General features: G+C 46.2%; 1 protein-coding gene across 2 annotated transcripts in view; it reads left to right on the plus strand.

Moving 5' to 3' along the window:
• CTXND1 (cortexin domain containing 1) overlaps positions 1 to 8,176 on the plus strand; it is a 34,702-nt gene extending 26,526 nt beyond the window's left edge. Inside the window, exons 1-2 of one of the 2 annotated variants that reach the window (XM_031505807.3) lie at positions 112 to 3,920; positions 4,537 to 8,176. In XM_031505807.3, the coding sequence (XP_031361667.1) occupies positions 4,591 to 4,770 (180 nt within the window). In that variant the 5' untranslated portion in view covers positions 112 to 3,920; positions 4,537 to 4,590 and the 3' untranslated portion in view covers positions 4,771 to 8,176. Of the gene's footprint in view, positions 1 to 111; positions 3,921 to 4,536 lie in introns of those variants that run through there. The other variant, XM_031505805.3, reaches the window with a different exon arrangement.
• The last annotated feature ends 4,613 nt before the right edge of the window (positions 8,177 to 12,789 follow it).

Consider the following 12,789-nt stretch of genomic DNA (forward strand, 5'->3'; position numbering starts at 1 on the left):
CTTCATACATGAAATCTCATAATTCCCCTTCCCTTCCCTTCTCCTTCCCTTCCCCTTCCCCTTCCCCTTCCCCTTCCCTTCCCTTCCCTTCCCTTCCCTTCCCTTCCCTTCCCTTCCCTTCCCTTCCCTTCCCTTCCCTTCCCTTCCCTTCCCTTCCCTTCCCTTCCCTTCCCTTCCCTTCCCGTACATCTGTTGTTTTGGGAAAAGAGTACAGAAAGAAAAACAAAAAAACCCCAACAAACCAAAACCAGAGACTGTTGTGAAATAAATCCTAAGGGTTAAAATGGGTTGAAACATGATTAACCAGCATAGGAACCAGCCCTCTGCAATGTATGTGGTTCATTATTAATTTATATTTAAAATGACAATGCCAAGAGTGTCAGCTCAGGGAGAAAAAAAATCTTTTAAAGTATCTTGCATAGGTAGGGCTGATTGCAAAATTCAAGCATACTGATGAGCACAAATGTTACAAAGAGCCTGTAACAGAGCTGAAACACTAAGGAGGATGCCAACATCCTGCATAAGGTCATGAAAATTAAAAAAAAATTTTAAAAATCTCTCTTCTGTGGCAATCCCTCATGAAAAGGGCACTGGGAAACAAAACAAGCAGAAAATACCAAATGCTCAGGATGGAGTCTTCAGTGGTACATCCCTGACCCAGCTCCAGGGGCTCCTGACCACCAGAAGAGAGACACAAAACAAGCCAGGGGAGCAGGGCACCAAAAACTGAGGATGCCAACCCTTCTGAAGGGACACAGCTGCTGCCTGGTGCTGGCCCTCTGCAACCCTCAAGGAGCCAAGGGCACAGAGTCACTTTTGGTGCTGAATTCCTCACCCAGCACATCCTCACCCACACCTCTCCATCCCTGGGTCAGCCAGCCTGTGGCACACACCTACTCTCAGAAAAGTTACAGGGGGAGAGACTGCACTGAAACACCCAGGGATTTGCAGGAAGACAGATTCAGCATGGCTAAATTGCCTAGTTGGAACCAGGGATTGTTTCTTTGTTCAGGCGTAATCACATTTTCAACAAATCTGAAGAATTTTTAAAAAACACAATTCTACAGCTCATTGCTGTCAAGCTGGGGAAAAAAATGTAATTTTCTACAATTCAGCTATTCAGAGAAAACTTGATCATTCAAGTGTGAAACTTTATAATTGTTTCTGCTGATTTTTTCCCCTCCATACACACAATGCTGTCAACATCAACCCTGCTAGGAAAATAGAGCAAAACATCCAGCCAACTAGTCTGTAGCTGAAGAGGTAATTTGAACAGCATTGTTGGATTTCACACACCAGACCAAGAAGAACTGACTGCAAAACGCTTCTGCTCACCTGCACAGCACATCCCCAGGGCTGGGATGGAGGGCAGGGTGTGCAGGCAGAGCATCCAGCATGGACCAACCTGCTCCAGCCTGGGAGACTCTTCCACAGCCCACTCCAGCCTGGCTGCACTGCTGGGCACCAGGGAGTGAGGAAGGGGAGTGGAGGCACTGGCCAAGGAAAGGGGAATTAAGCAGGACAAGCTGTGCAGCTGTTACAGAGGTGGAGGACAACAAGCACCTGGCAGACAGCAGGACACAGCGTGTCCATGGTAAATTTGTGAGCTAGACTTTCCCAAGAGGAAACAGTGCTGGTGAACACATGCAATAACTCCTTCTGCATTTGGGGACTGTTCTCTGACCTAAAAGAGTTATGAGTTCCAGCCATAATAAATTAATCTGGAGACAGCTGCCCCAGGCACAGCCCCATTGCAGCACCCAGCTCTGCTCAGCACCAGCCCTGCCAAGCCTGCTGGAATGCAGGTGCAGTGAGGAACAGCACGGAACAGCACAGGTCCCTGCTGGCACCAACCTCCCCTGACTCACACGAGCCCTTTGACAAGCCAGAGCTGCAGAGGAGCTCCCACTCTGGCAGCTGCAGGTGAGCAGCCAAGCTGAGAGTGAGGACAGCCAAAGCCAGATCCTTCTGACCAGCCCCAAGAAACACATTGGCCATCAGCAGTGACTGCATGCACAGCACTGATCAGCATCAAAATGTTACTGAGTTTATAAGGGACCAGCAGGAGAGAAAACATGGGATTTATGCAACCTCAAGAATACAGCCTTTTTGGAAAGAAATATTCCTAGTCCCACTGAAAATGTGAAACCAATAGAAACCCAAAATCATTAGGTTCAAGCTGTCACTGTAATTTACCATGCAAACTACAGCTCAGATGCCACAGCCTTTCACTCTGCTCTCTGCCTGGCTATTCTTTCCAAAATGTGCTTTTCCCTTCCAGCAGGAAAGAAGAATCCTCCAGACACAGTCCTGGGGATGGAGGGAAGCAGAGGGATGCAGCACTTAAACCAGACTTCTATGAGACTGAGGGATGCCATTTTGAAGAGAAAAATCTCCAAGGGATAGATCTTTACTTGAAACCTCTGATCATTTTCTGAGTAAATTATTCATCTTTCCAAAGAAAGTACATTTGAGTGAAAATGCAGTTTTCCCTCCAAGATCAGTACTGATGGAAATTACCAGGTAGTTCTGCTATTCTGCAGGAGGTAACTTAGGGTGAAATGACCCCACATGGTACAACAGCAAGAATGTCAGGATGGGAAAAATAATTTAAAAATTACACTCATCCTTGTTGGACCTTCACAAGACCACTGCAGGAAAAGACTGGGATACATTAGCAGTTTTGATAACATTTTTTTTTTCTTTTGCATTCATAAGGAATTCATACTTAATACTCAGCTTTGCTGACAAACCTTTTCTTCATCAAATGAAGTTATAAACTGCAATGTAAGATCTCTTGGCTGATGAAATAGAGTGGTAGAAGAGTCTCTTGGGAATATTAGACCTCTGACCAGGCAAGGTGAGCATTACAAGCCTGACCTCACTCAGAGATTTCTTCATGAGCTCCTAAGGATGTGACTGGTAAATACATGAGATCATGAGGTGTCTGCTTTGTTTAATTCACTTTGTGTCATCAGCTTCTTTCATTTCCCTGCTGCAGGACTGGCTGTAGCAATAGTTTCTATGCTTTCAGGAAATTAAAAAAACCCTAACATCCTTGTGCTAAAAATAGACTCAAGAGTCCAGATGATTTGTACTTGCCTTGTGGGATCTAGGGGGTTATGAGGCTGGAAAACCACCTGAAAAGGAGCAAATTCTGAGACAGGGAAGAAACTGTGAGCCTTTAAAATAAAGGGTCTTCAGTTCACCCTGAGGAAGACTTGCAGGGCACAGGGGTTCAGGGGTGTCTGGGACACCCACTGGCAGCTGGCACAGCACGATGCTGCAGGAGGAGAACAGCCAGCCAGATGTGAGCCACCACTGCAATGGCCCCACCACCAGCAGCAGCTCACTGGAAACACAAGCAGGCAAACTTGTCTGTGTAATAAAAGCTGGGATTTCCTCACTGTGTTAGTGTAGTACTAGAGAGCAGCTGGGCTGTTGCTACCCCAGTTTCACCAAATCCTCTCTATAGCTCAATAGCTTCTTGCTCCCATCTCTCCTCTCCAGGTAAAGCAGACACTGGCTCTCCAGTTGGTTATTGAATTTGATGTGAAAAACGTTGTTTTTTTTTTTTTTTCTGTAAAGAGGCATTCCATATTCCTGATCCTCTACACTGTAATCCCCAGCACTTCTCCCTCCCACCCTGGCAAATGTGGATGTAATTCCCAGCACTTCACCTTGGCCAAACGTGGATGTCAGGAGAAGTTTCCCCATCCCTGGGCAGTAACTCAATTCTCTGTAAGGTCAGTTCCTCTCCTTCAGCACAACTGTGCAAAGCAGTTTGTGATATCAGCTGGTGAACTGTCCAGGATCAAACTTTCAGAGGGATTCCATCACTGATGAAGTCATTTTGGTTATGGATTCAGGTGAGGAGGCCAGAGAGACCTTCAGCTACGCAGACATCTGCAGTGAATAAGGTAATTCTTGTTCTAATCACATAATCACCTGTACCTCTCTGGTTGATAAAACATCCACTTAAAAATTATATTGCTCCTAAAAAGATCTTCTACTGCCTGGAGAACCTTGAGTACCAGAGATTAAAAGATTATGGAAAATAAGTATGCATAATTTTCACTTTGCTTTGTGCCAGTGAGAGACAGAGAATGTTTGGACAGAGAGGAAAATTGGGATAGAAACAGTCTGCTCTGCCATTTGTCTGATCTTTCACACTAGCAGAGGAATGGAAATATTTTTATGATTAGGAAAGGCTGAGACAAGAACAGTGTCTGTGCCTCTTTTAAGAGATGATATTTCAAGTGAATAGTGCTCATTCACTATTGCTTGTCTTTTCTTTGTTAACATCTCTTTTCAGTGCCTAATATTTTAGCAAGAAGCATTTTGTGGGCTAAATTAAGGTGGAGATGAGGTTTCTTCTTCTCACAGCTCTCAGTCAGCTGAGCTACAACATTTCCATTGTGTTTATTTCCCTGCAAGAATTTATCAGACCTGGAAGAAGTATCCGGTACAATCCCTGATTTTCCCCATGTCCAGGAGCAGCAATCCCTTGTGCCTGACACTGTGTTTGTTTTGCAGGTGCTTGATGATGTTAGGAGTAAATCCAAAGCCAGATGAAGAGCGGCCTAAGCAATGGAGGTGCCAACCCCAGAGCCCGTGTACGTTGACGTGGACAAGGGCCTGACGTTAGCATGCTTTGTCTTCCTCTGCCTCTTCCTGATTGTGATGATCATCCGCTGTGCAAAAGTCATCATGGACCCCTACAGCGCCATCCCGACGTCCACGTGGGAGGAGCAGCACCTGGATGACTGACAGGGGCTCCCAGACACAGCCACGGGGTGCTGTGGTGCAGGAGGCCTTGTCAGCACACAAACAGCCATTTTCAGATATGCAGGGCAAAGGCAATATCTCCAAGAGCACATAGTGTAAATTATTTTTGCTCAACAGGTCAAGATATCAGCAAGCCATTCTGGCAGCAGAGTTTACTACTATGCAGCAATTATTACTTTACGGTTGCCATTTTAACTCAAGTAGCACAAGATTCTCCAGATTTTCTAACATAAGTCTTGGTCTAGCACAGTTTGTCCCACACTCAATATCACCCACAAACCCAGGGTAACCATCAATACCATGAAGAAGCAACAAGAGTATTCTGTCTTCCCTGAAAACAGATTGCTTCAAACATTGATTTCTTCCTATGTCATTATGGGTGGATTTTAGGAAAGGCCCAGATTTCATATACCAGAGCATCATTAAATGCTGAAGTACCTCTGGCTGAGTAGAATCATACAAGCAGATTTATTCTTGCCTCACTTGTTGTGCACTTGCACTCCCTACCCCACTGCAGCCATATTTCCAGTGCCCAGGACACAGACACTCACACTTAGGGGGTCCTGGACTGCTCTAGACCCCATAGCACCACCTTGCTCTGTCCTGGCCATGCAAAAAACAGCCATTCCCTCTGTCATGGGTCTTGGATTAGTCAGGCCACTGACTTTGAGCTTAGTAGGCACCAAAAACCCCTGAAGCAGAGCCTGGACAGTGCTGGTGTCAACTATATAAAACCTGCTGTGATTTTCAAAGTGTGATTCCACATGCAATTTCACCCTTCTTTTGCTTCAGGTGCACTTCAGTGGGATGAGGCAGGACTGGGATGACAAGGACAATAAGCAGAGAGACTTTTCTCCCAGCTTTGTCATTCAGACTCCTCAGCATAACATTTACAGTCACACACAATAATAAGCATTCTACCTCGGAGAAATCAATCTCCTTCAAAGGAAGATTTTCCCCACGAGTTTGTAAGGTACATTTCTTTCTCTCAATTCATTAAGACAGCCATTATGCAAGAAGGCATAAGTGAACATGGGAGCACTGGAAATTTATTATTTACCTTTGAAGAGTGGGGACTGCAGCATTCCATAGTTCTCTATTCCTCAAATTCTAAGGTTTGCTCATGCCTGCTTTTTCTTTCATGACTCCATGTTCAACTTATGGGATTGAAAGAAAGCAATTCAGAGCAGCTACTGCAACCACAGCAAGCACCATGAACAGACAAGGCTTGAAAGCACAAAACTTCAAGAAGGGCATTTCTCCTCCTCACCATCCTACCTGACCCCCAGGTTCTTGCCATGAGACAATGCACAGTGGGTGGGAACGGTGGAAGCAAAGGCTGTGACAAGAAAATTGGGACATGGACTTTGTAAGGCACTGATCTAGCTCCAACAGATTTGTTTGATGATCAGACAAGTCAATTTTTATGTGCCTCAGTCTACTCATCAGTGAAATGGGTGTAACAATTTCATCTTGTCACACCTCATTTTGTCTGTCTAATAACCAGAAAGCACCTGGAGAGCCTTAGACAGGGACACAGAAATGAGGTTCTTACTTACACCTCTTCCTGCTAAAACCAGTAGGGAAGGTCTGGGTCTTGTTACACTGCAGGACTCTGTTATACAGGCAGAGAACTTGTCCAGACCCCCATTTCCTCTCTCACTGCAGTATTTTGGGCCAAGCCAAATGGCACCTGGCTTTTTTGCATAGCCCACTGATTTCTGAGGATGTAAGGTGCTCAATACTGCGAATACAGAATCCCAAAACAGCAGGCTATGAGGCATATGGAGATTTTGCATGAGTCTTTTGAAACACACAATTTTTCCTGATCTCCGTTGTAGGAGATCCCATTCCTGAGGCAGGAAATTCAAAGATTAGGTTTCCTCCTGATGTCCTCTAGCAAGAGACCTCCACTGCTTCCATTACCCACTGCAGATTGCTCCTCAGGCTGTTATTTAGCCTCAGCTTCAGCTAGCCAGGTAATCACCAGTAACAGAGCACTCTTTTCAGGCTTAAATGTTGAATGTTCATTGTATTTGGAGCCAACCCACAGTTCTCTCTTATCAGTGAGCAAGTCTATCTGTACCATAGGATGGATGTCCCAGCTCAAAGAACAAAACTTCTGCTCCTTGGGCTAAAATCTGGAACCTGTTTTTTGTCATTAAAACTTTCATCCCTTTAGTGGGCCTATTTACAAAACAAGGAAAATAGCAAAATTCCATCCAGGCTAGGGACACTTTCAGTGTGCAGGTCACCTGGCCAAGCTCACAGCTGGTGCAGAGCAAGGACAGAGCTTGTCCTCACACCTCTCAGTGCCAATACTCCACTTGGTGTTTATCTGCATGCAGGACTCTCTGGCATTGTCACATGTCATTGACAAGCCCCAGTTCAGCTAAGGACTTATTCAGGTGCTCAAGTTTAAGCCTCTGAGCAGGCTGCCCAACTACAGAGACCAGGGTCAGTCCTGTGGCACGTCCCTGGCAGGGACTGCACACAGTCCTTGGAGGAGCAAAGCCTGTCTGAGGATGAAGGGTTACAAATGCTGAGGAAGCAAATTGATAAATTTGCTTTGCAAGGATGGTTGCCACTTTTTTCTCTCTTTGTCCAGCTGAACAAACCATTTAATGGATTTTCCTGAAAATCTTAATGAAAAAGCCCTTCTGGGTAGCTTTATTTTCTAATAAAAAAGGCACTTGTTCTCCTGGTATAGACTCTCAAGTCCATCCTTCTGTTGACAAAAAATATCTTTATAAAAATCTGGATATTCACATACATGACTGCATAAAAGTCAACAAGATTGTTTTTATAGAGAAAATGTAAATCTATTGATCTCTTCACTCTTGTGACCAGTGACTCAAGCCTGTCTGAGTTCAAGGAGCCTTTGGACAACACTCTCAGGCACAAGGTGGCATTCCTGGGATGTCCTGTGCCGGGCCAGGACTTGGACTCGATGATCCTGATGGGTCCCTCCCAACTCAGCATATTCTAGGATTCATTCTAATTTCTGCCTTTCCCCACTGGTTACAATCACACAACCTCACTCCTCTTTAACCAAAAGCAATATTAAATATCATGCCTAAGCCAGACATGCTCAGCTCCCTCCCCTGGAGCCAGGCCTGTCCCACCCCAGGGCTGTCACTGCAGCTCTGGCTGGTGCCAGCCCCGCTGGCAAAGCCATGCTCACGGCCAGGGAAGATCTCTGTCAGCAGGAGCTGCATCACTGGGCTTGGAGCAATTCCAGCTGCATGCAACAAGTGCCTCTGCTAGTTTTGGTTCTTTTTTAATCATTGTGCCATACTACCAGCAACTGCACTCAGAGGATGCAAGTCAAACTTGTTGCAAGTGTATTTATCTAACATAATAAACAGCTTCGACATGGAAAAACCTCCTTGCCATCTCTGTTGTGGTTTTCTTACAGTTGCCAGGACATCTTTAAAAATACAACACAACATGATTTACAAGAAGGGCATACATTCATGACAGCAGAGAACAACTCCCTGTGTAGCTGCATCACTACAGAATTTGGGAGCTCAGGGCAGAGCTGACAGAGCCCCAGGTGTTCCTGTGGCTCTGCAGAAGCTCAGCCTTTCCAGAGGGGCTATTTCAGGTGACTCCCTTGGCCAGGAGGAGCCCTCAGCTCAGAGGGGGACTGCAGCATCTGTATTTCAGCAATTCATTATCAGTAACAAATTGCATACCAAAAGAAATAGGGCCACTGAGACCAAAATCCCACCTGCTAGGGACTGAAAATGAAGAGCATGGAGCATCTGCAGGGGTCTCTTTGAAGAAGATCCAGAGTATGGGATATGCAGGGTAAAAATCACCTAGGGAACTCCACTTCTTGAAAAAGATGAAGAGATGAATTGCTAATTCTTTCATCTTGAAAATGGGCTCTGTTGCCTGAAAGCTGGGTGCTTTATAGATCCGCTTGTCCCTGCAGCAAGTCCTCTGGCAGCAGGATTTTTTGTGCCTGGAACCCAGTTTGCCACAGAGACCAAACCCCACTGATAAATCCTTACTTCTCTCCTAGTCAGAATCAGGGGCTGGAGTCTTTACGCTGTTTTCTGTACAGCTACTCTGGCTAAGGTAGGAGCAGACCTGAACTGAGGCCAGCAGCAGCTGAATTTGAGCAGACACCCTGGAATTGTTTTTCTGGAAGAAGCAGGGACTGATGGCAAGCCAGACACCCACATGATGCTGCTGCAGCCTCTTCTGGCCAAAGGTGTCCCCAGCCTGCTGGGTCATTCCAGCCTGAGCAGGCAGCTTCAGCCCAGACTGCCTCAGCTCAGAGCCAGCACAGCACTTGGATGGGGAAATGCTGTGCTCAGACTTCAGCCATCTCCTTCAGACTTTTAAATTTTTGTTAAAACCATTTTCATTAAAAATGATCAATACCTTGCTAGCCAGGAGGAAAGCTCTGCTCACACACATGTTTAAAGCAATAAACAATTTGAAAATGCTGGTTGCATTTATTCTCAGGTCATCATATATAATTCAATTCACAATGGTGTTAAGAAACATTGAATTACAGAATTCTTAGTTACAAAGTTCCATGTTTTGTACTGGAACCTAGCCAGGCAGCCCACACAGGGAAATCAGAAATCAAAAATGTATTAAAATTGCATTAAGTGTGCCAAAGCCATAAGGAGTGTGAAGTTTTTCAAAACTTATTTTATATGCAAGATTGATTTGATTTCTCCAGCAGCTGCTGCCTTGCCTCTGCAGATGGAAGGAAGTGCCTGGTAGGGGTGAGCAAAGCTGGACACACTTCAGCCCCTCCAGCAGATCCCAGATGGGGTCCCAGGACACGACAGCTCCAGGGCACCCAGAGCTCTGCAGGGCACTGGAGGTGCTGGCTGCAAGGCTGAGCCCTGAGCACAATGTCCTGGACCCAGTGCACAGTGAGGAGAGGGACAAGAAACCCTCCCTGTGCTTGCAGTTCCCTGCCAGCCCCTCGGGATTCATGGACCAAGGGGTTGATCCTCCAGGCTGAGCCAAGGGATGCCCAGCTGCCACCAGGGACTTCTGCTCCTGCAGCATTCCCTTGGACGTTCACCAACTCTGTTAACACCAGCAGCTCTCAGCTGCTTATGGAGCAAACAATATTGAGCAAACAGAGTAAAACCAGAATGTAGAGGTCTGATTAAAACTCCATGGAAAACCAAGCACTTGTGCAACACAGAAAGAGTTGAGGTGAAGATGTTCTTGGGAATGAGGGAAGATGAGAAGGAGGAACAGCTCTCAGCAGATTTGTATGGAGCAGCATGGTGCCAGTATCTCAGCATGTCCCTCACGTACTTCCAAAGCCTTCAATCAATTTTAAAATCCCAGAAATGATCTCCTTCTTTCTCACTAAGCAGCAACTGTGTGGCCATTCTGAGCAGAAGCAGCAATCAAACCTGAGAAATGGTCTCCTGCCTCATTGCTTAACACCAAAAGCTACGTATCACCTACCAGCCCTGTCCCTCCTCACAAAGTCACTACCTTGACCCTGAACAGCTACTGAGAGAGTGTTTTACTTTGAGTTATTGCTGCCTGGGTAATGAAAGAATTATGAATATTGCTGACCCAAACGCTTACATAAAAACTAATTTTTTTTACAAGATATCATGTCCATTTCTAATTAGAATCTCTGCAGAAAACTACTTCAGGTGAAGAGTGCCTACATTTCACAGCAAAAAGCCATTGGTTCCTTTAAATTCTGAAATATGTTTTAAGGGCTTATTCCATGCTCCTTTTTTTTTTTTTTTTTGACACTTAATTATACCAACAGCACTATTATAAATTACCCCCAGCTTTTTCATTACACACCAACCAGACGACGCTTTGATCTGTAAGAAAATGCATCTCAAAGTACTAAACAGTGGCTGCCTCTAGTTTTGCTACCAGCAAAATAACAAAATCAGGTGGAATAGTGGCAGGCAGGATGATTTATTGCCTCTGTGTCCACCCTGTGATAAAGCAGCACAACCCAGAAGCAGCTCCTGCACCCCTCCAGCAGCCCAGCACCACTCACCCTTGGGATCACTGTGCTCCAGCACGGATTGCTGCTGGAACTGCTGACCTCTGCTGAGTAGGAAGCACTAGGCAGGAGAAGGATGCTCCAGGCCAGCACAAGAGCTGTGGTTTCCACTTAGACCCTGAATGAGGCCTCTCAGGTGGCTGACACAGCTGAAAGGTTTTATTTTTTCCTCCAGGCTTCTGAAGATCCAAGAAGGATTTTCTTGTTCTACACACAGGTTATAAACCCACAAACCTGGTGCTGTGATTGGGGCAGTGTAAACGGAGCTCTGAGGTTTTTTTTGTGGGTTTTTTCCACTTTTGTTTGAAGCCAGATTATAATCAAACTGAGAAAAATACATCTAAATCAAACAAAAACTAGTAATCTCCAGAAGCAGAGACAGCCATGCTCAAACCTAACTGAAACAAAACCTTCCAGAAGTGCATGAGAAACTCTTTGTAGAGGCAATCAACTGGCACTTCAAAAACAAACTTTTCCCAAGCACCCAGTCAGCCTGTTAGGCTAAAACACTCTTGTTCCAAAAGCCTGATTTTTTCATCTGTGCTCAGCTTCCCCAAAAAACAGAAGAAAGCTCCATCACATTCATTTTAAAGGATAAGGGTGCAAACTACTCCCAGCTGCCCCAGGGGAGGAGGAGCAAGCGGGAGGTGCCCATACCACTTGTGTGTTTCCCAAAATTTGGGTCACAGGCTGCTTTCCCCCCAGGCACTGGGTGCTGCTGGTCCCAGGCCAAAGCTGCTCTGTGGGCAGCCCTGCACATTGCAGCACAGGTTGTGCCCTTCACTCTCCCTTGACACAGGGATGAGAATCAGCAGTGCTGGTGGCTCAGGGCTCGCTGCGTTGGGCAAGGGCAGTGTGGCCATGGGTCCCCTTCTCCACAGTGCCCACCCAGAAAGACCCACTGCATTCTTCTGGGGGGGAAGAAAGTGGTCTTAGGCACACAGAAAAGTTTGTCTCTTTTTTTATCATCTCCTGGTATTTTGGCCCACATCCATGTAGCAGGCAGCAGATGACTCTGAGCTCTGTCCTGAGATTTTGGACATCATCCAGCTCACCTCCGAAACCTGCTGTGCCTGAGGTCCTTTCCAGAAATTACTCACCTCCTGGGAATCTGGAACTTCTCCAGATGTCCCCTGCTAGAGAAGCTCAGCTCAGTCACCTTGGGGCCACAGGGGGCCCTTCCCTCCTCCCACCCATCCCCAGCGTGGTGCAGGGGTGCTTGGCCCAGGGATGTACAGAGTGGCCACTGCAAAGCCACCTCCTCCCTCGGGGCTGGCTGGCTCTGGGGCACGAGGCAGCTTGGAGGGATCTGTGGCTGGGTGCCTCCATCCTGGCCAGGTTTGGGGTCTCAGCACTACTGACCTTCTGCCTGAGCAGGCAACAATTCCCACTTGCTGGCAGGACTTGCAGCATCCAGTTGGCTGTTTGGAAGAGGAATTCATTGGGTGGGAGAGGAATTAATTCTTTGGAAGATGAATTCACCTTTACCCTGCTCAAAGTTCAGGAAGAGCCTTATGGATTTACAGTTCTCCTAAGTACTCCTGTGTCAGAGGCCAGGACATCCCTCTGGCTGCCCTGGCTGTCTCAAGACCTTGGCATGAAGTCAAAATCACCTGTGGCTTCAATTTCAGCCCATGGAAAAAGCTGTCAATTTTGTATGAGGAATTGCAAGTCAAAAGGGTTTGAGTGACGTGATATTTGAACTAACACAGGGTGGAAAAGTAGAATTTTGGGATTTTTAGAATGGGGTTCAGGGGGGTACAAGATGGAGGGATTTGGGCATGTCCTAGTCTTCTCCTTCATCTTGTCCTCCATGTCTTGGTGTGATGGTGACACTTTTCTATTGGTTTAAGGTAGAGATTCACTGTCTCACATAGGTGATGGGAATTAGTGGTAGATTGTAAACATAATATATGTAGTTTTGAATATATAAGATGGGAGCCGCCCGAGGCTCGGGGGAGGGGGGGAGGGGGCAGATG

This window comes from Lonchura striata, chromosome 10 (genome assembly GCF_050655825.1).
Source record: "Lonchura striata isolate lonStrDom1 chromosome 10, ASM5065582v1, whole genome shotgun sequence".
Classification (NCBI taxonomy): domain Eukaryota; kingdom Metazoa; phylum Chordata; class Aves; order Passeriformes; family Estrildidae; genus Lonchura; species Lonchura striata.